The following is a 24067-nucleotide window of genomic DNA, read 5'->3' as shown; positions in this document are numbered from 1 at the left end:
TTCTGGAGGTCAGCAGTCCAAACTCAGTATCACTGGGCCAAAATCAAGGTGTTGGTGGGGCTACTCTCCAACCAGAGGCTCCATTGGAGAATCCAGTCTTTGCCTCACAGGCCTGGTGGTGCTGGCGGTCCCCATGGCTCTCTCTCTCCAGTCTTTGCTTCCATGGCCACACTACCTCCTCCTCCTGTGTCTGTATTCAAACCTCCCTCTGCCTCCTCCCTATAAGGATATTTGTGATGGCACTAAGGGCCCACCCTGATAATCTCCCCAACTCAAGATTTTTAATTTTGAACCCAATGAGTCATTCCCCATATAAAGTAATATTCCCAGGTTCCTGGAACTAGAACCTGCATGTCTTTATGGGCCATATGCAGCTTACTGTTTTGCTCCAAACCATGCACTTTGTTTTGTTTTAACATTTTGTAGGATATTCAACCACATCATGAACACAGTTAGCCACGGATTAACATTTTGCTTCCTTAAGAATCCATCTGGTGGTAGCTATGGCTCCCATTCCTGTTATTAAAGGAAAACTGTTATTCAAATTACACACTTTTTATTTGATGCATAGCTGTGTTCCCGGTTTTGTGGATAAAAAGTTGAATAAAATAAAGTTATTGCTTTCAGGGATATTCCAAAATATGATTAGAATAATAAAAAGTATCCTTCTGGGTGTAATTCTCTAGTAAAGACAAAAGGAGTCAATAACCAGCAGAGAAACCAGAGCGTTACTTCATGCTTCCTTTTTTAACATCTATCACAAGGCACTCTATCAGGTGCAAAGAGAAAAGATAACTCAATCACCATCTTTGGTAAAGGAGGAAAAATTAGTTGAGAAATATATGGTGACAGGGAATAAAGGGAACAGCATAGTGAATACTGTAAATGGTATTTTAATAGCTTTGTATGGTGACGGATGGTAGCTACACTTGTGGTGAGCATAGCATAATGTATAAACTTGCTGAATCACAATGTTGCACACCTGAAACAAATGTAACATTGTGTGTCAGCTATACGAAAAAAAAATATGGTGGTGCATGCTATGTTATGTGCCTGATAACTAATCCTCCCCCCCCCACCCTGCCCCACAGCATAGAACTGATTTCTCAGTAGTCTGTAAAAAGTGATATCCACTATGGCATGAACGTGTCTCGCGTTGAACAACATACATGCATCACTTGGGTATTTCAGAGATCTAAAATGGCAAATGATAGGAGAAGTTGATATATGGATGTATTGACATATTTATTAATCTTTTCACAGAAAAGGACCATAGAAACCCAAAATCAATGGATGAGAAAAATTTCACCAAAGTGAAAGAGTTTATACTTTTAGGGTTTACATCAGACCTGTGGTTACAGAAAGTACTCTTTGTCATTTTCTTCATCATCTATGTTGCTAGTCTTTCAGGGAACATTACCCTGATTTCTCTGATCTGTGCTGATTCTCGGCTCCACACAGCCATGTATTTCTTCATTGGGAACCTGTCTTTTCTGGATCTCTGGTATTCCTCTGTCTACACCCCAAAGATCCTGGTGACCTGCATCTCGGAAGACAAAAGCATCTCCTTTGCTGGCTGCCTAGCTCAGTTCTTCTTCTCTGCTGGGTTGGCATATAGTGAGTGTTACCTGTTGGCTGCCATGGCTTATGACCGTTATGTGGCCATCACCAACCCTCTGCTTTATTCACAGGTGATGTCCTCAAGGCTATGTGCAAGTCTTGTAGCAGCTTCATACCTTAGTGGCTTTCTTAACTCAATCATCATTACCAGTGAGACATTTACCCTCAGCTTCTGTGGGAGCAATGTTATTGATGATTACTTCTGTGATCTGCCCCCCCTTGTCAAGCTGGCCTGTGATGTGAAGGAGAGCTACCAGGCTGTGCTCTATTTCATACTGGCCTCCAATGTCATTGCTCCTGCTGTGCTCATCCTTGCCTCCTACCTCTTTATCATTGCTGCCATCTTGAAGATCCGCTCCACCCAAGGCCGCCTCAAGGCTGTCTCTACCTGTGGCTCTCATTTGACAGCTGTCACCTTGTACTATGGCTCTATTCTCTTCATTTACTCCCGTCCAAGTACGAGCTATGCCCTGGAAAGGGATAAAGTGGTGTCAGTGTTCTATACTGTGGTGATACCATTGTTGAATCCCTTGATCTATAGCTTAAGGAATAAAGATGTTAAAGATGCTCTGAAGAAAATGTTAGATAGGGCACCAATTTTTAAATGAAAATTCTTGGGAAACACGACTGTATCTTTTTTCTCAGTCATCTCCACATCATTGTTACTAGCCTAGACTCTCAGAAATAACAAAAATAAACAAAAAAAAAATACTGGATAATGTGGAAACACTTGACTGCAATTGTCTTTTTAAGTTGGCACTAATGGATTTGAGTGGGTGTGTAAAATAAATAAGGTTGGTATATTTGGAATAACTCTTATGCCTGCTACCTGGGACTAGTCTAAAATTCCTGAGATTCTGAAAAGGGTGAAGAAGAGTTTTTGTTTTGTTTTGTTTTGTTTTGCTTGTCATGATAAAAAGTTTTTTGGCAACAGATATAGGGAAGAGCAAATATCTCAGAGTCAGAGTGCGCTTTCAGTGAAAAAGTATTTCCTCAAAAATTAGAAAAAGCAAGGGTAAAAGAAGAACAGTTGTATGAAGACCAAAAATGGAGATGTAGATGGAAATAGGTAGGGAGAGAGATAGAGAGACAGATTTCAAAAAGCTTTTACACCCATGAGAAGATTCATTGTGAAAATCTCTGCTAAGTGAAGAAATGAATAGTCTTTAAGGTTCTATGAATGTTTGTGTTTCTTTGCTTGTTCACCTTTATGTATGAATTCATTACAACTTAGAGAATATTTCATTATGGTGTCTCTCACTTCATAATTTTAAGTCTTTTTACATATAAAACATGAAGCTGTGCTCACAAAAAAGCCCTAGTGTTATTAGCCAAGTATATTCATTTGCTAGGGTTGCCTTAACAAAATACCACAGACCGGGTGGCTGAAACAACAGAAATTTATTTTCTCACAGTTCTGGAGCAGAAAAGGCCAAGATCAAGGGGCCACTCAGGTTGATTTGTTTTGAGGTATCTCCTCTGCTTGTAGGTGGTCACCCTCCTGCTTTCTCCTCACTTGGTCTTTTCTGTGCACAGGTAACTCTTGTTACTTCTTCATGAGTCCAAATTTCCATTCCTCTTTTATGAAGACTTAGATCAGATTGGATTAGGGCTCACCCTAACCATCTCATTTTAACTTAATCACTTTTAAAAAAGAGATTTATTTATTGTTTTAGAGAGAGAGAGATAGCATGAGAAGAAGGGAGAAAAGAGTGAGGGAGAGAGAATCTCAAGCAGACACCATGTTGATCATGGAACCCAACAAGGGGCTTGATGCCATGACCCCAAGATCATGACCTGAGCTGAAACCAAGAATTGAACTCTTAGCCTACTGAACTACCCAGGCACCCCTTAACTTAATCACTTCTATAGAGGCCCTATCTCCAAACACACATTCTGAGTCACTATTATTCAACATACAAATTTTAGAAGGTTGCCATTCAATCCATAATAACAGGTTTTAATAGGAGTTTTCTGATGAATGAGACAAGGAAATGTAGCCTGGAAGCATGGTACAGACAGGGAAGAATGGGAGATCTGGCAGTAGAAAAAATTATGGACCACAAATGATACACTCTAAAAAAGCTTATTTAGAACAATTTGGAGAGTTTCTATTATCAGACACGTTTATGATTATATTGTGATTTAATGGTAAGGCAGTGAGATTTTAGTAAAATATTTTTCATTTCATCATGTCCTAATTAACATACTATCCCAATACTGTAAATGAACTCTAATTGATTCTTTAGAGACTGAAGTGTATATTTCTGCTCTGTGGAAGAGGTCTCTAAGGTCTGTGAGAAAATGTACATATCAAGTCCAACAAAGCATGCCAAAATGTCAGAGGAAAGGGAAAAGCCTGTCACTTCCAGCATCGGTCCTTCCTTGCCAAGGGTAAGCAACTAGAACCAGGGGCAGATAAGTGTTTGGTCTCTCTTTGGCCTCAGCTAAATTAGAAGGGAGATAAAGAGTCAGGCATGGCTCTCAAAGGATCATTGTTATGCCAAACACACATACAGAAAGACACAGTCTTCTAAATAAGAGTCCACCAATGAGATGCCTCACGTTCATCTAGAATTTGCAATTCAGTCTGGCAGTTATGTTGGGTCATTGTGTTTTCACTAACAGAGTGGGGTAAGCAAAAAGAGAATATGGTTGACCTACTTTTGGATTATAGTGTCCAAGCTACACTGTGTGATATTTTCACTTCTTGCTACTAGTTTTTAGGTATTAGAGGGACACATTCTTCCCCCAAATATTTAGCCCTCCAGCAGAAGAGCAGGAAACAGGAGAATACACATCTTGAGAAACCATTCTACATGGGATGCTTTAGCACGATTGGCTCAGACTTTTTCTGTGTCTTTTATTTCACATCCACACTTTCATTGCAATTAATTTTAATTTTTTTAATTTTTTAAAAGATTTTATTTATTTATTTTACAGAGAGAGAGAGAGAGAGACATCACAAGTAGACAGAGAGGCAGGCAGAGAGTGTAGGAAGCAGGCTCCCTGCTGAGCAGAGAGTCCGATGTGGGGCTCAATCCCAGGACACTGAGATCATGACCTGAGCAGAAGGCAGAGGCTTAACCCACAGAGCCACCCAAGTACCCTTTGTTGCAATTTATTTTAAATTCAAGATGGATTTTAGGACATCCTGATGGTTATGAGGGCAAATATTAAGAGTCCTTTAATAATCTTCCTGCTGAAGTGATACAGGACACTGAGTAATAAAAGTCTGGCTGAGGGTAAATTTGTCTTAAGTAGTTTGAGATTAGAAGTAGACAATGCTTTGGGGGAAAAGAGCTTCAAGATATAAAGATAATTACCCACTCATTCATTCTAGAAATATTTATAAAGTGCCAATTAGTTGCTGGGAATGGTTTTATATGTGCTGGGTACAGCAGTAAACAAAACAGAGAAATCCTACTGACCTGTGTGCTGTATGCAGTATGCTGATAGGGAAAATGGGCAACAAACTATATCCAGGAGCTAGAAGATGATGGTATGTCTTGGGGAAATTAGACCAGAATGGGGCCTCACACCTCATCTCCTGCAAATCCTGTTCAATTATCATTTTCTTATGAAGACCCATTCTTGTCACTCTATTTCAAATCCCATGCCCTCTTCTCCCCAGCAATACCCATCTTCTTGTTTTGCTCAAACTCTGCTCTATTTTCCCCAAGACTATTTGTGTTCATGTAATGCCAAAATCCTTAAAATGTCTTCCAATAGGCTTTGTGAGCTGATCACCTAATGATTCTTCTGTACACCCCGTCTTTACTTAACCCCCTCAGCTCTTGGAGTTCACCAGACTTTCTCTCATGTGAGGGCTCTGATATATGGTTTTTTTTTTTTTTTTAAAGATTTTATTTATTTATTTGAGAGAGAGAGACAGTGAGAGAGAGCATGAGCGAGGAGAAGGTCAGAGAGCGAAGCAGACTCCCCATGGAGCTGGGAGCCCGATGTGGGACTCGATCCCGGGACTCCAAGATCACGCCCTGAGCCAAAGGCAGTCGTCCAACCAACTGAGCCACCCAGGAGTCCCTGTTTTTTTTTTTTTTTAATCCTCGTGGAACTGCTTTCCTCTCCTCCTTATCCTTACAACGGGCTAGCACTGGACTCATTTCTCCCGTCTCTTTTCAATATCTCTTTTTCCGTGAAGACTTTGAATAATAGACCAAAAAATCATTAATTCTTTTCAGTTATTTGCCTCTCTGGAGGGCAGGAGTAGAAGAGTACTAATAGACACTGTCAGATATTTTCATTTTCCCCCCAAGTTTTATCGCATTGAAGGTGAACTTAATAAGGTACAGGTATTTTTCATTGTGTAGGTAAATAATAACACAGCAAAGGAGGTTCATAGTAACTACTGAGATGATGGCTATCATCCACCAGGTTGTACATGATCAATATAATGACCATAAATCCCTGCCAAGATAACTATTACTCAAGTTTGAGCAATTTCAGAAAAAAAAAATTATAGTGTAGAAATGAACACCAGTGTAGCACAATACATGTGAAGCTCCTAGGATGTGAGATTTTTAAGGGGAGATTATGTGAGTAATTTAGTTTGGTTGAAGTCCTAAATAGGTGAAGACAAGTAGCAAGAGAGAGTTGTCAAGGTTAAGTTAAAGCCCTCTTAGGGAAGGAGGGGTAGGACTAAAGCATCTGTGCTTTGTGTACTAATGAGATGAGATCCATTATATGGAAATAGTTGGAGGAATGAGTGATCTTCAGGATTCCAAGCTTTGTCTACTAAAGTTTATCAGTCAAATCATGTCCTCTCTGACATCATAAGCTACATCTGAAAGATAGCAAGACTTAATATTTAAAGATTAAGATACTTCCTTTCCTTATTAAAGAGGAACAGTGGACTTTGGGGTAGAACATTACAATTGACAGTCCAGTTACAAATGGATTCTGGCTTAGCTCAAAGGAGAATGTTCTGAACATGGAAGTAAATCACAATCTTCTCTTGGTTTTAACTTTCTCCCACTATCTTTTTTTTTCCCAATTTATTTATTTTCAGAAAAACATTATTCATTATTATTTCACCACACCCAGTGCTCCATGCAAGCCGTGCCCTCTATAATACCCACCACCTGGTACCCCAACCTCCCACCCCCCCGCCACTTCAAACCCCTCAGATTGTTTTTCAGAGTCCATAGTCTCTCATGGTTCACCTCCCACTATCTTTTTAACTAAGGGATAGTCCGCCAGCTACTGGCCCAGTTCCATATGTTTTGAATTAGATTCCTCCTTTTAGCTTCTCCCTCAGAGTTTTAGAGCTTTGGGATAATTTGAAAGGATTCATGGCTTCTCAGTCTGTCACTGACACCAAAGATTGTGCTTTGCCTAATATTCAGCATTTACTATATCCAAAAATAGCTCAGCTATGTATATGAATCTCATTGATCAACAAGAGAAAGTGGGGAAAGAATGTTCTTAAAAAAGGCTTTTTAAACGATCTTTTTATTAAGTAAAGTAATTCAAGTTGTCAGAGGATTATATATTGCCTTACCCAGGAGAGCAAAAGAAAAACCATTTACTTATAAAACACATAAATGCTTAACAGTTGAGAGCACATACTCTTGATAAAGAAAACTCGGTTTTTAAATACCAGCTCTGCTATTGATCTGTTCAGTGACTTTGGACTTGTTTCTTAAACACCATGAGAATCACAATAGTGCCTACTTTACGAAATTATAGAAAGGATTAAGTATTTCAAGATTAGAATTTAGAATATTAATTGGAGCACAGTGATTATTACATTATTATATTAATTATATTATATACCATATCTAATGTAAATGTTGTATTGATAGTTACAAGAGTGGTGCAGTATGTTGATATTTGTGTAATTATCAGCACAATGCCTGACACATAAATTCTCAATAATACTTGAAGGATACTAAAATTTTTTGAGCACTTACTATGTACTTAACATTGGGTTGGGTGTTTTCATGCATGTCTCCTTCACTCAATCAAACAACCAGTTGGGGGCTTTGTTTTTCTTCTCTGGTTGAATAAGGGCCTTGCCCTGTGGGAAAGCCCTAAGTTCACAATCAGATTCTAACACTAATACCTGTGGTCTACCCAAGCCACAGACTGAAATTCTATCATTCTAGGTAATCATGGATAAAAGTCCATAAATGTCCTAATAAATACTGACTTAACTTAGGCCTTTGTTTATTTATTTCAATAGAACAACTGCAAAATGATTTTTTCCCCCCTCAAAGTCTTTATCAGGCTTTCTCCTCTGTGGACATGGAGGTAGGAAATCGTACCATTCTGACTGAATTCATCTTGGTGGGTTTCTCAGCAAACCCACAGTGGCAGCTGATTCTATTTGGAATATTTCTGGTGCTCTATTTGATGACTTTGTCGGGGAACATGACCCTGGTTATTCTAATCCGAATTGATTCCCGCCTACACACGCCTATGTACTTTTTCATTGGCAATCTGTCCTTTTTGGATTTTTGGTACACTTCTGTGTATACTCCCAAAATCTTGGCTAACTGTGTCTCAGAAGATAAACGAATCTCCTTGGCTGGATGTGGGGCCCAGCTGTTCTTCTCTTGTGTTGTAGCCTACACTGAGTGCTACCTCCTCGCAGCCATGTCCTATGACCGGTATGCAGCGATCTGTAACCCATTACTTTATTCAAGTTCTATGTCCAGGTCTCTCTGTACTGGGCTGGTCGCTGGCTCCTACATAGGAGGGTTTTTGAATGCCATAGCCCATACTGCCAACACTTTCCGCTTGAGTTTCTGTGGTAAAAATATTATTGACCACTTCTTCTGTGATGCACCACCATTGGTAAAAATGTCTTGTACAGATACCTACATCTATGAAAAAGTCCTCCTGGGTGTGGTGGGCTTCACAGTCCTCTCCAGCATTCTTGCCATCCTGATTTCCTATTGCAACATACTTCTGGCTATCCTGAGGATCCGCTCAGCCTCAGGAAGGCGCAAGGCCTTCTCCACCTGTGCTTCACACCTCATTTCAGTCATGCTCTTCTACGGATCCCTGCTCTTCATGTATTCAAGGCCAAGTTCCACCTACTCCCTGGAGAAAGACAAAGTGGCTGCTCTGTTTTACACTGTGGTCAATCCACTGCTCAACCCACTCATCTATAGCCTGAGAAATAAAGACGTCAAAGAGGCCTTCTGGAAAGCAACGCAAACCATAAGACTGCAGAGATGAAGGTTATATTTTGTGGAATGTTCTTATTGCATAGTTTTCCAAATTATTAGCATATATGTATGTTAGTAATCATTGCAATTTTCAAGTAAATACAAGTCATACTTAAAGCAATGACACTGAAGAAACCACTCTTCGTTTATCACCATTTGGTGATTAAACTATTTTAAACCAACTAATTTTGGGTTGTTTGGTGCTTTACAATATTGTATTTTACTCTTTTGTAGTGATTGATTTACATAAAACTTACTCTCTTGATTATCTTTGGGACATCTTAGAAAGAGAATAGAATTGGATAGTTTTTGTGTATGCAGTTTGTCTTTGAACCTTGGGAAGCAAATTTTATTGTGTGGGGAGAGGATCTGAATGGTTAAACTGCTGGAAATTTACTCAAGATTTTATAAATATTTATTTTTAGTAACGCATTCTCTCCATGCTTCATCATAAAGCTCTGAGTATACAGAATATATTTGTAAACCTTGAGTCTTCTACATCAATTGATTATTAGCAATATGTTTAAGAGTTCTTTAGAATGAGGAAATAAATAAACAGCCAAAATATCTTTCTACATCCATGAAGAGATATGTGTCTCTGAAACTGTCTATCACCTCAGAAGAGTGAACTCTCCACAGAGAATAGAACAAGTAATCTGCTTTACACTCTTTCACTTCATAACACCACATGTTCTCTGTGAAGGAAAAGATCAAGACCAAGTGGAACAAGCCATAACCAATAAGTTGACTAACAAAATTCCACTCTGTTCTAGACTCACCACTTCTTTTTTTTTTCTCACCAGAGGATTTTAAGCACAAAGAAACTTACAGCTCAATACTCAGTACATAACAAACTTAATTGATTTTTTTAATACTCCTTAAAACCACAGTGAAAATTCAGGATTATTAGTTACATGTGACAAATGAGTAGCTTGTGTCTTACCAGTCAGTACTTTATTATTGAAAGACTATAGCTATTACTCTAATGGGCATGGTCATTAAATAAATAAATAAATAAATTTATTTATTTTTTAGATTTTATTTATTTTTGAGAGAGAGAGGGAGAGAGATTGAAAGAACAAGTAGGAGGAGGGGCAGAGGGAGAAGCAGAATTTCTGTGGAGAAAGGATCCTGATGTAGGACTTAATCTCAGGACCCTGAGATCATGACCTGAGCCGAAGGCAGAACTTGAACCAACTGAGCCATTCAGGCACCCTATAAAATGCATATAAATTGAAATTTTACACAAGTAGGTGGAGTCACTTCAACATTTCTGTTAGCTCTGACACTTCTTTTTTTTTTTTTTTAAGATTTTATTTATTTATTTGTCAGAGAGAGGGAGAGAGAGCGAGCACAGGCAGACAGAGAGGCAGGCAGAGGCAGAGGGAGAAGCAGGCTCCCTGCCGAGCAAGGAGCCCAATGTGGGACTTGATCCCAGGACGCTGGGATCATGACCTGAGCCGAAGGCAGCTGCTTAACCAACTGAGCCACCCAGGCATCCCTAGCTCTGACACTTCTGATCTTTCCTTTCCTCTGCATTCATCAAATAACACCTTAATGCCTTTTCTTTTCATCACAATATTCTTAATATTTTTAAATTATTTTTTATAAAGATTTTTATTTATTTTCTTTGAGGTAGAGAGAGAGAGAGAGATGAAGAAATATATAGAGAGAAATAGCAAGGGGAGGGCCGGAGGGAGAAGGAGAGAATCTCAAGCAGACTTCCTGCTGAGAACAGAACCCACCTTGGCGTTGGATCCCATGACACTGAGATCATGACCTGAGTTGAAACTAAGAGTCAGATACCTAACTGAATGAGCCACCTAGGCTCCCCAACATTAAAAAAGAAAAATTCTTCTATTACAAAAGTTCTGTAAGTACTGAATGAGAAGGATTTGGGGTGTATTACACAAATCTCCAGCATTTCCTCATATTCCCTTAAAGCTCAGTATGTAGGGGGAAAAAAAATAGGTAGATCTTAAGGAGACAGTGAAGGAAAATTTAATCTTTTAGGATCTTAGAAACAATATATATACTTCCATTTTGCATTAGCCCTGAGGCTGCTTTTTAAAACTATGTTAATATTCAATTGAACCAATATTTTATAATATAGATTATAGTTTGATCACTAAAGCAAGTCAAACTAATATAAATAAAACTTTCTTCACTGGATTTCTTTGACTAGAAAAAAAAAAAAACAAAACTGTGCTGTTTAAAAAAAGCCAGTTCCCCATGCTGCGTCTGAAGCAGCCCATTCATTCTCACTGAGCACTGATTTGAGAAATACAGGTCAACTCAGATTTCCGACCGTGTTAACCAGACCAGTTTTTTCAGGGCTTCTTTCACGTCCTTATTCCTCAGACTGTAGATCATGGGGTTCAACATGGGAAACAGCACAGTATAAAATGTTGATACCATTTTATCCCTCTCAAGGGAATAGCTGGAACGTGGGCGAGAGTAGATGTAGAGAATGGAGCCGTAGTACAAGGTGACGGAGACCAGGTGGGAGGAGCAGGTGGAGAAGGCCTTGTAGCGGCCCTGGGTGGAGCGGATCCTCAAGATGGCAGCAATGATGAACAGGTAGGAGGCGAGGATGAGCAGTGTGGGGGCAATGACGTTGGAGGCCAGGAGGAAGTACAGCACGGCCTGGTAGCTCTCTTCCACATCACACGCCAACTTCACCAGTGGTGGGACATCACAGAAAAAGTCATCAATGACATTATCACCACAAAAATCCAAGGTGAATGTGTTGCTGGTGAGTATTATTGCATTGACAAAACCTCCAGTATAGGAAAATATAACCAAAGAGATGCACAATGTCCTTGACATGGCCTGAGCGTAAAGCAGGGGGTTGGAAATGGCTGCGTAGCGGTCATAAGCCATGGCGGCCAAGAGGTAACACTCACTATATGCCAAGCCAGCAGAGAAGAAGAACTGAGCTAGACAGCCAGCAAAGGAGATGCTTTTGTCTTCAGAGATACAGGTCACCAGGATCTTTGGGGTGTAGACAGAGGAATACCAGAGATCCAGAAAGGACAGATTCCCAATGAAGAAATACATTGCTGTGTGCAGCCGGGAGTCATTACAGATCAATACCATGAGCGTGGCATTTCCTACCAGGGTCAGAGAGTACACGCCAAAGAATACCACGAACAGGACCAACTGCATCACTGGGTCCGTTGTGAAACCCACTAGGATGAACTCAGTTACTGTATGATTGCTTCTCTCCATGGTTTAAGGAGACCTCACCTGCAAATGAAAGAGTGAAAAGTTTAATTCCTTCAACCCATACCACAGTAATGCAACCTCTGTGATAAGCCTGTGAGATACAGTCAAGACTATAAGCTGTTAGGGCAAGTGAGATCAGAGCAGGAATTTTGCCTGACTAGGGCAGGTGATGGGAGCATTATCATATTCATTTCAATGAAATGCATTTAATAATAGGAAAGCTTGAGTGCTCTTGGTTGCTTACTTATTTTTCAAGAAAAATATTTCTTGAGCTCCAGGTGCCTTCTTGGCATTGGGATACAGCAGTAAGGACAATAGGGCTGACTCCTATTCTACGAGGACTTTATTTAGAGTCCTACATGATGAATAAACAAATAAATGTGGAAATATTTTCAGTTAATGTTAGAGATATTAGGAAAAGCAAACTAGATGGTGTGGTGAAAATGAACTGGGAGAGGAACTAATTAAACTTAGACCCTGAGAGGAAACAGTCTTTTCTTATTTCCCAGCTATACATGGACAAGTTTCTCAAAGCCCATGAGAGATGGGGAAGTCCCTGTAGTTTAGAAGTGGTGACATTTGAGAGATGGCAGAGTATACCACCTGCAAATACGCCTTTGTAGCACATTTTTCTTTTACATTAATGTTGTAGCATGTATCATTCCTTTGTTTTTATTGCCAAATAATATCCCTTTGTATGGATACACCATATTTCATTTACCTATTCGTCAATGGATACATGTTTTATTGTTTCTATTTTTTGGCAATTATGAACAATACTGTTATGGGAATCCTTTTACAAATTTTTAACGACATATGCTTTCATTTATCTTGAGTAGATATCCAGGAGTAGAATTGTTGAGTCATATGGTGCATCTATATTTAACATTCTGGGACATTACCAAACTGTCTTCCAAATGAATCCTGCCATTTTTCAATCATATCAGTAAAGCATATAGGATCCAATATTTCCTCATCCCAATACATGTTATTATCCTTTTTTTTTCCAATTTATTTATTTTCAGAAAAACATTATTCATTATTTTTTCACCACACCCAGTGCTCCATGCAAGCTGTGCCCTCTATAATACCCACCACCTGGTACCCCAACCTCCCACCCCCCCGCCACTTCAAACCCCTCAGACTGTTTTTCAGAGTCCATAGTCTCTCATGGTTCACCTCCCCTTCCAATTTACCCAAATTCCCTACTCCTCTCTAACGCCCCTTGTCCTCCATGCTATTTGTTATGCTCCACAAATAAGTTATTATCCTTTTGATTTTAGCAGTCCTATTGGGTGTGAAGTGGTATGATATTGTAGTTTTGATTTACACTTTCTTTTTTTAAAATGGTTTATTTATTTATTTATTTGAGGGGACAGGGAGGGGCAGAGGGAGAGTGAGAGAGAGAATCTCAGACTTCCTGTTGAGCACAGAGCTGGAGGGGGGGGCTTGATCCTATAAGTCTGAGATCATGACCTAAACCAAAATTAGAAGCCAGATGTTTAATTGACTAAGCTACCAGGTGCCCCTTGATTTACATTTTCTTAATAACTAATGATATTAAGTGTCTTTTCATGTGCTTATTAAGTATCTTCTTTGGAGAAATATGTATTAAAATCTTTTGCTCATCTTTTTATTAGTTTCTTTTGGCTTTTCATTGCTGAATTGTAATACTTCTTATACATTCTGTATACAAGTCTTTTATAAAATTTATTATATGCAAATATATTTTCCCATTCTTTGTGTGTGTGTTTTTTTTTTTTTTTTACACTTTCTTGATGATATCCTTTGGCATGCATGAACTTTTAAATTTGATAAAGTTCACTTTATCTTTTTTTCTTCTTGCTTGTTCTTGATGTCTTATTTAAGAAACCATTGCCTAACCCAAGGCACAATAGTTTGCTCACTGTCTTAATTACTGTAAATCTTGTAGTAAGTTTTTTATCTGTTTTTAAAAAAATTAAATTATTATTTTTATTAACATATAATGTATTATTTGCTCCATGGGTATAGGTCTGTGAATCATTAGGCTTACACACTTCACAGCACTCACCATAGCTCATACCCTCCCCAATGTCTGTAACCCAGCCACCCTATCCCTACCTCCCCTACCCCCCAGCAACTCTCAGTTTGTTTTGTGAGATTAAGAGTCTCTTATGGTTTGTCTCCCTCCCAATCCCATCTTGTTTCATTTTTTCCTTCCCTACCGTCTAAGCCCCCCACCACTCTGCCTCTCAAATTCCTCATATCAGGGAGATCATATGATAATTGACTTCTTTCTCCGATTGACTTATTTTGCTCAGCATAATACCCTCTGGTTCCATCCACATCATTGCATATGGCAAGATTTCATTTCAATGATGGCTGCATAGTATTTCAGTGTGTGTGTGTGTATCACATCTTTATCCATTCATTTGTGAACAGACATTTCTGCAAAGAAGACATCCAGAAGGTCAACAGACACACGAAAAAGTGCTCCATATCACTCAGCATCAGGGAAATTCAAATCAAAACCACAATGAGATACAACCTTACACCAGTAGAATGGCTAAAATTAACAAGTCAGGAAATGACAGATGTTGGAGAGGATACGGAAAAAGGGGAACCCTCCTACACTGTTGGTGGGAATGAGACCTGGTGCAACCACTCTGGAAAACACTGTGGAGGTTTCCCCAAGTTGAAAATACAGCTACCCTATGACCCAGCTATTGCACTACTGGGTATTTACCCTAAAGATAAAAATGTACTGATCCGAAGGGGCAAGTGCACCCGAATGCTAAAATACTTATCTTCCTTTAGCCTCCCCCATATATTTTAGTTATTCTTCTACAGTTGTATTTTTTTGGTTCAATTTTGTATAAAAACATTTAGGTTTTGTTGCTTCTCAGGGTCTTCATTTCCTTGTGAGGGCTCCCATGTCATGTAACATTTATGTTAAATACATTTGTATGTGTTTCTCCTATCACTCCGTCTCCTCCCAATTAAATTCTCAAGCCCAGCCCAAAACCCTAAGGTAAAATTTTGTGTCTCCTACATAGTTTCCCTCCATGATCACGGAGCAACCTCTCTCCTCACTTACTGTGAAGAAGTCTTTGGCACATTTATCATATGTCCCTCAGAGAGAAACAAATTGAGAATCAGAGAGAAATTTCAGAGTGGAGACCAGCAGATCAATCCAGGTTGTTACCTGACATAACAAAATAAGTGATGTCATTGTAAATCTTTTGTGTTTAAAAGCCTGGGACTTGACATAATTCTCCATGGAGAATAGTTTTATAACTAGCCATGTACAATGCTTAAAAAGACAATTATCCCACCTTGATATTATTTGTAGTAATAGTTCTCAATTGAACTATTTGAATTTTAAAATTAAAATTGAATTTATCACATTGAAAAACTTCCACTTTATAACAAACATTTAAAATGCTTCCCTTATAGTCCTATAATGAAATTTCTGGTTAATAAACCTACCTATGTGCATATGTGCACATATGTATATAAAACATCTAATTATAATTGTAAAAGTGATATAAAAGAAAAGTAGCTCATAATACAACTATTACATGGTAATAATTATAGGATTTTTTCTGAAGTAGTGTGAATTTTAATATGTAAATCCTGCAACATCTGGTGAAGTGGTTATACATGTATGTAGAATCATCACAAATGTATTAGTGATCCAAATATCAGAACTGGCATTTCCATCAGTGATAAGATTTTTCTGACAAGGTGAATCATTCTTGATAAAGTTCCAACAAAATAAATGACACTCGTCCCTCAGTTTTGAATTCCTAGGAGAGTTGATTTATAGTATAACCTTGAAATACAGTGTTTATCTGTAAAATGGAGTAGATTTCAAACTCACAAAATTACAAAGCTCTTTTTTCAATGCACAAATGTCCATCAAGACTCTGTAGAGGGTATAGACCTTTTTTTTTTCCTTTGGATAGGACTGTCCCCTAGGTGCAAACCATTTTCGTCATTGTATATTGCTTATTAAATGGGCCTTTGATCTTCGTGGAAGTCAAAAATACAACTGGACATTTCAGAAATGTTCCTTAAAGGATGCTATCCCTTTGTGAAGAAACCACACTCCACAGCTTTGTATTTTACTCTGTGACTTATAGGATCTTCTGGGAATTATGTGAAAAAATAGAAACTATCTGAAGAATATCTCTGAGTAGTAAATTTCTATTTTTCATAGGCATACTGGGTCACTGGAGCCAAGCAGAGATAGGATCTCACTAGGATGTAAGTTTCATGAGAGCAGGAAGTTTTGTCTCTTTCATTCATTATTATATGCCTTGTGCCTAGAATAATAACTGGTATGTAATAGACCTACAATAAATATTGAATGAATGAATGAATTAATGGGCAGCCCTGAGTTGGAAAAGAAACAAACCAATAGAAATGAATTTCTGGGTGGCTTCTAATTATGTCATTTTCCTCTTAAACCATCAGCAGAATTGTTTGATATCCCATGTGCATTTTCTGGCACAAGTAATCCCTGCCTTCATCTTTGCAAACAAAAATAGGAAAAAAACAAAGGAACCTGCCTGCAAAAATCTTTGCCCAATATTTCTTTGCCTAAATGGAGTAAGTCTGTGAAGATTTTTTTTTTCACATAATCAACAGATTATCCATCGTGATGGATAGGAAGACTGATTTTACAATGAGAGTTGAGTGGTCTAAACCAGAGATACCCAGGATATCATGGAAAAAGCGTCTGACTTTCAGGAGATTAACAAAGGTTCAATTTCTCCATCACTAGCCAGTGTTGTAAAGCCTCCATTTCTTCATATATAGAAAATAACTTATCTCTCCTTTGGGCTGTTGTAAAGAAGATAACTCAAGTAAGGACTAGGCACACTACCTAGCACATCATAACCACTCAGGCAGCCAGTGGTTCTCAAATTCTGAGCCTGTAAAAATCACCTGGCCCAGCTCCAGAATTTCTAATTTAGCAACCTGTGGGTGGGACCCAGAAACTTGCTTTCAGTAAAGGAGCCCAAGGGCTTATATTGTACATTGTCCCTAGATCAAGTCTGACAAATGCTGAAATAAATATCATTTATATTCTTTTTCTTTTCTTTTTAAGTAGGCTCCACACCCAGGTGGAGCCCAACAAGGGGCTTGAACTCATGATCCTGAGATCAAAACCTGGGCTGAGATCAGGATTCAGGCACTTAACCGACTGAACCACCAAGATGTCCCTCAGTTACATTATTCTTATTCTTTATCATGAAGTCTGTCTGCCATCATAATGGCAGAATGTGAAGAACTGAGGAATTAAAGATGTGTTGCATAATGTTATATGTAAAGAGATGAGCTATGAACAGATCTACTCTGACTGCCAGTGCTAGGACAAAAACATTTTCTTGGGAAGAGACGGCTTGAAGAATTGTGTTCTGTTTTGTTAATCCAACTGCAGTAATCTGGCTGTGCTTGCTAACCACTGAACATCTGATTCTTCTAACTGAAGTTATACTTTTGTATGATAAACTAAATAAAGCATTTCCATCCCTAATTACCAGAATATCAAGTTTTGTGGTGAGAGATAGTTCCTTTTGTCTGGTATTCTTCTCAGAAATATCATATGATGTGATGCTTTTGAATTAAAGCATATCAAACTGAAAGAAATGTGAACTTTTAAGGATGGCTTTAGCCCTAAACAGTCTCTAGTAATCTCAGCTACTTCATCTTGTTGCCCCAGCTGTTTTGTAGATATTAACAATGCTTTTTAAAGTGGTTCCTGACATTAACAGTTTGTGCACTGAGGTGTTTCTTTCTCCTTTTTCTTTTTTTTTAAAATAATATTAATTGCCTTTTTGGTCTCTAATAGTAAAATATGGTCTTTCTTCTTGTGAACTCGACATTTCCAGAAACTATAATAGGAAGATAGTGAAGATGTTTCAAAGGAGCCCTTTCTTTAACACTTATGATAACTTAGTATGTACATGACCTTTGTCCTGATTGTGAGGAACAAGTAAAAAATTCCATCTATTTCTAACATCTGGATCAGACAACTTACCTAAAATTATCAGCAATGCCATCACCTCAACAGAATTCAAATCTGCTTGCCTTGGAAACTTTTATAACAGTTTCTGTATCCCTAGAGTTGGAAATTCCTGTTACCCCTCAGGATTTCATAAACTTGAGCAATAGTTAACCAGACAATTAAAGAAAATCATTTGTTGACAAATGGGGTATTGTTTAATAATGGAGAATTCTTTTTTTGAGACTACAATTCCCTGGTGAAAATGTAATCAGTCATAATTTGCATCCTCATTTTCTCTTGATTTGTGTAGAAGCTAAACTGGACATATATGTGCACATATATTATGTATGTAAATATATATTCATATACATATGGCTGCATATTGAATCATATTTGTTTAATAATATGATATTTTCCTTAAATGTTGAATACCTTTCTTTTGTTCTTCAAAATCCATTCTCTACCCTTTGAATCTCCTCTTTGCTCCAGGATACTCAGCTATATTAACTGTATCAGCGGGCTCCTTTGTGCTCTACTTAATGGGTTTAGCCAGTGGTTGTCATTGGTGGGGAAAAGATTGAGGTCTGAGTGTTTTTCTCTGGTCTACTTTCTTGCAAAGATGCCACAGCTTGTTGCCTCCCTGGACTTACCAGGTGATTCATTTTGAAGCTCTCCTTCCATTGCTTACGACCTCTGTCTTCAGGCAACTTCAAAAATAGGAAAGAGGGCCACCAGGGTGGTTCAGTCGGGTAAGCTTCTGCCTTTGGCTCAGTTCATAATCTTGGGGTCCCAGGATCGAGCCCCTTGTTGGGCTCTCTGCTCCATGGGGAGTCTACTTCTTCCTCTCCCTCTCCTCTGCCCCTCTTCCTTTTGCTAATGCTCTTTCTCTATCTCAAATAAATAAAAAAAAATTTATAAAAAGGTTATAGTTCTCAGAAGTTACAACACTATTCCTCGGGAGTTCTCTATACCACACATATTTCTATGTAATAACCCCTTTTTAAACCCTCCCCAAACTAATCAACTTGTTGGCTATATTTTACTTACCAGTGACTGATCTCAGAAGTAGTATGAGGAGATAATCCAACTGGGATTGGATTGTTCATATATTTAAAGGCTAGATATATAAATCCATCATGGTGAGAAATGGGACAATGACAAGCTATTGCAGCCACTAGCCTCAAACTTACTTAAATGATCACCAGTGGCTTTATGGAATGAAGGACAGGTTGGCAGGAAAGCACTTTTTTTTCTTGACACAGAGATATGCAATAAATATCATGTAGTGATTTGGGTTCTGCTAAATTTAAACCTGGACTATCTGACTTAATCAAACAGGCAGTCAGAAAGCCACATTTCAGTGGATACTCTTCAAGATAAGATGGAAGGAATTACCCAGTATGCCATAACTGGGTGGTAACCAAATATTATGTTCAGATGTTAATGGCAATATCTCATGGATTAGGGGGTTCTTAAGGAGTGATGTATATGGGAAACCAACCAAGGCGATATTTTTCTTGAAAAGAGAAACATTTTATTTTTACTTGGATAAAAACCAGGTCAGGATGTTCTGGTAGGGTTTCTGCCTACTTATATAATTATATTACTGCTTCCTATATAATGTGAACAAAGCTAGTGTTACAGCCATTGAAAACATAGACTTATGGTGAGGCAATACCCTTTGAGGAGGGACCTTGAAACTTAGCCAAGGTATATACTGTACATCTTCCTCCAAGCCTTCTTGTGGATGGCTTGCTGCCATTCATGAGGGTGACCCATGTTAGGAAAGTGGAAGTACCCAGATCATCTGTGGGTTATTAGATACTGGTTCTGAACTGACACTAATCTACAGAGATGGAAAACACTAGAGGTATATAATTGCCAGTGAGGTAATGGGAACAATGTAAAAGATTATTTTGGCCTGAATGCATCTTTCAGCAGGTCCAATGGGACCAGTATATGGCCAATCATTATTACCCAGACCCAGAAATAATACTGTAGATACACATATACTGAGTGATACACAGACTGGAACAAGATCCTCATTTTAATTCTACCTATGACCCACGGAATGAGGGTTATTAGGTTCAAGCAGAAGGTGATATTGCTCTGTTGAGTCAGTAAACAAAATCTCCACCTGGAGGAAGTTCAGAGATTAGTGTTTCCAACAAAGACATGAAGATACAAGGGTGGGAATCCCAATTCATAACATTTAACTCATTTCTTTGGAGGGAAAGGGATTCAGGATCTACAAGGTGCAAATCATGAAAGAACACATTTTTACAGATGGACATGCTCTGTGAATGTCAGTCAGCCTCTTACTCTGTATACACACAGTCTCTTTCTCCTCTTTTGTTCATGCTCAACAGGCCCTTGTACAAATGGCTAGAGTAACTGGAATGGGTCTGACAACATGATTTTCTTCACCAAGACTAATTTCACTACTTCCACTGTTAGGTATCTCAAATGCCAACAACAACGATCACAGCTGTGCCTCTGCTATACCATCATTTTCTGGGAAGATTGGTGAACCACTAGGATAGCAGGGTGATTAGATTATACTACTTCTTCACCGAGCCACTCAGGCACCCAGAATTTACTACTTCTTCCTAATCTAAAATTACAGAGCTAATGGCTTTCTTTCCAGGAATAATCACATTTTGGGAGATTTTTTGGTTTACATGCCCATTTTCCTACCAGTTTATCTTGCCAGCTCCTGCAGGTGTAGACTTACCTAATGCCTTCTTCATGAACATGGTATCCCACGACACATCACCTCTAAGAAGAAATATATTAGATGGCAAGGGAATAGTAACTATCTTGTCCAATTCACAGAAATAATTGGTTTTACTTTTTGCTCTATCATTCTAAAGTGATTCTGTAGTAGTTGTCTGTACACACATTTGAAGTGTGATTGGCCTGATCAAATCGTGGAAGAGCTATATGAAAACTCATTCATGGTTGTTGAGGTATCTTCTGAGTCTGCTGCATGCTTTAAAACAACAGCCAATATATGGTTCCATCTTGCTTTATCAAGAATATACATGTCTATGAACCAAGGGGATGAATTGCCATGGCCCCTGTGGTGGCCAGGAAAATGAGCCTTTCAAAGACCCAAGAACAGGGAATGTAATTGTGCAAAGGTCCTAACTGCTGATTTCTGAAATACATTTCCCCATTTGTATCAAGGTCATGCTTCCCACAGACTGCTCCCAGCTAATGACTGAGAACAACAGGGATACGAAGGCAGGACTATCCCTCTTAGGCACTGGATTGATGGCTAATTTTGGCTCAAGTACCTACCTTTGCTGAACTTACCATAAACTGAACAATGGCCTAGGATGCTTTTGCCCATCCTTCCTTCCCTCTCCCCTTCACTCGTGCTCAGACTTTCCTCATGATTGAGTGCCACTTTTTGCTTCTTCTGGCTCCCTCTTCACTTTATCTTATACAGACACAATAGTTTCCCCTAATAAAATTCTTGAACTTTTAATTCTACCTTAGAGTGTTCTATTACATCAAATATCCCATAAGAATTTAATTCCCTTACCCATAACCTTATACTCCGTTTATTTGGAATCTAAGTGCACAAAGGTGGAATTCCCCAAGTAAATGTCCTCAATGCTCTGATTAATTGGAATCTGAGACTCTACACTGGCCATGTCGGGCTTCTCATGAATTGATCATGAATTGGCAGTGGTCACTCCAGTGGGCAGGATGATTGACCTCAATCACCAGCGAGGAATTACTAAGTGCTACAAAATGATATCAAGAATTATGTTTGGAACCCAGGAGATTGAGCACTGTATTTCATAGTATCTCCTTGGCTTTCTGTTTCAAAAGTATTGCAACCAAATAAAATAAGATGATCTAAGACTCACACCTAATAATAAGGAAATATGGACAGTTTGCCAGGTAATTCTGATCTGAGGTGTTGAGAAAGAGTCAAGAAACTGGAGTAATACAAGTGGAAGGTAGACAGGGACATTTAAAAAAATGTTTATTTCAGTAAAACTTGTACATCAAAACAGTACAATTTAGAAACAACTTTCTTTCAAACTTCAAACTTCATTTGGGATTTGAGTAAATTCCTTTAGAAATTTATAATGTAATTAATTATAAGTTAATATGGGATATTCTTTTGCATGCTTCACAACCATAAGCTGCAGGTGAAGCATTACCAACTGTAATTGAAAAACTTACTGCCAAGCTTACACTTAAACATATGCTAAAACATTTTCTAAAATATCAGTGCCACAAATTTAATTAAATTTGTGTTATGTTATATCTTCTAAAATTATTCTTAGCTGTAATTTATCTTCTCACTACGGTCTTGGTAAGTTATTTCGACTTGATTCTGAAGTTGAGATCACTTTTCCATACCTAAAATAGTATGCCTCTCCACTTTCGCCAGTGAAAGTTACAGTCTCTGGGTAGATGTTAATACTTATTTGGAAAACAGGACTTGATTGTTTCTTCTAAACGGATTAAAATAGGAGTTCTGAATAAGTAGCTTGAACATCTTTATTAGAGTAAAAATCAGATTTTATGACATTAGGATATTTCAAGAAGGATTATTAAATCAGTTCTACTTTTTGTAACTGATGTGTCCCTCTGGAATAATGTATTTTCTTGTTTCTCTTAAGGAACATTAAACATCTGATTTTCTGCTGCTATGGTACACCAATTAGATCTGTTCACACTACTTACAAACAATATATTTTATAGGAATTTTACTATTATTAGTGGGAAATAGAGAGCTTTTAGAAAGTAAGAGTCTGAGTTGGCATAAATAGAACCATTTTAGAACACTGTCTAAATAAAACATCTTGGAATTACACTGTTGTGCACTGTTTCTATTGGTGTACTATGTGTTACAGCTAGTACTGATTTTATATCTTGGATTTATTTTATTATGGATTTATTTTATCTTGGATTTATTTAATCATGTTTTTGCTGGTGCTAATGGGTCTTTCCTGGTCTGCACGGAGTTCCTATATTTTGGAGGACTACTTGCTTAAATTTCACTTTCTTGTTTGTTTACCATTGCTTTTATCAGTAAAACATATTTATGTTTTATTGATATAGATTATATTTATATTGCCTCACTTTTAAAAATCAAAATTAAATGCAACTCATCATATTTATACTTTTGTTTTATCACCACCTGTGTGTTGTATCACCTTTATAAATTATTCTCTTTTGAGTAATGGGTAGTTAATCATAAACTTTTTTTCTCAAATTGTTTAATTTCATTTTGGTTATTATTCATTACCATAATAATCATGTTTTAATGCTCAGATTGTCCAATTTGATTGTAGAAGACCTTGCAACTTCACCCTTATAAAATAAAAGAGGAACTCTCGTAGTTACACAGAGATTTATAAAAATCACATCTATGTAAACTTGACTGATTTTTCCTTAATTGAAGGAGATATGCTAGAAAAATAGACTGGAGAGATCATGCTTGCTGATCCAAGTTGTATCAAGTTATTTTATGGGTGTTGCTGGGTCTTCATGCTAATGCTTCCAGGGGCAAACTGCATATACAAATGCTTAAGAAATCCTTTTAAGAGAATAGAAGTCATTTCAACCAATTATTTCTCATAAGAAAATACCAAAACTTTATTCAGCCTATTGTTCCTAGTTTTAAGGAAATAACCATATAGATACTATTCTGTATATATCAATCAGCCATAAATATTCTCATGCTAGAGGAGTGGACTGATCTATCACATTATGAAGGTAGAGGAGAGTTTTTGGTTTTAAGCTTTTTGTTTGTTTTTAATCTAGAGTAACATGATATTCAATACAAATTCTTAAATTTTATACTGAAATTCTATCTCCTCAATTGCTCTAATCTTCTCTAAGATCTCTTAAATTGTCATGTATTAAGAGTGCAGATTCTTTAACTGACATTGAAAGAATTGTTAATCATGATGGGACACAATGGCAGCTCTTTTTGAAACAGAATAACCTGACCAAAAATTGTCATTGCATTTGCTTAGAAGAAGAGAATCTTGAT

The 24067-nt window shown here is 37.8% G+C and overlaps 3 protein-coding genes across 3 annotated transcripts; 2 read left to right on the top strand and 1 right to left on the bottom strand.

Moving 5' to 3' along the window:
• The first annotated feature begins 1289 nt into the window (after positions 1–1289).
• Positions 1290–2228, top strand: LOC122913663 (olfactory receptor 1013-like). The gene has a single exon (XM_044260313.1). The coding sequence runs from the start codon at positions 1290–1292 to the stop codon at positions 2226–2228; it is 939 nt and encodes a 312-aa protein (XP_044116248.1).
• A 5644-nt stretch (positions 2229–7872) lies between these two features.
• Positions 7873–8826, top strand: LOC122914467 (olfactory receptor 9G4). Its single transcript, XM_044261082.1, has one exon. The coding sequence runs from the start codon at positions 7888–7890 to the stop codon at positions 8824–8826; it is 939 nt and encodes a 312-aa protein (XP_044117017.1). The 5' UTR covers positions 7873–7887.
• Positions 8827–11111: 2285 nt separating this feature from the next.
• LOC122914466 (olfactory receptor 1013-like) lies at positions 11112–12047 on the bottom strand. Its single transcript, XM_044261081.1, has one exon. The coding sequence runs from the start codon at positions 12045–12047 to the stop codon at positions 11112–11114; it is 936 nt and encodes a 311-aa protein (XP_044117016.1).
• Between the last annotated feature and the right edge of the window lie 12020 nt (positions 12048–24067).

Source organism: Neovison vison, chromosome 7, assembly GCF_020171115.1.
Source record: "Neovison vison isolate M4711 chromosome 7, ASM_NN_V1, whole genome shotgun sequence".
Taxonomy (NCBI): Eukaryota; Metazoa; Chordata; class Mammalia; order Carnivora; family Mustelidae; genus Neogale; species Neogale vison.
The sequence above is the reverse complement of the archived record's forward strand: the minus strand, read 5'-3'. Positions and strand labels throughout refer to the sequence as shown.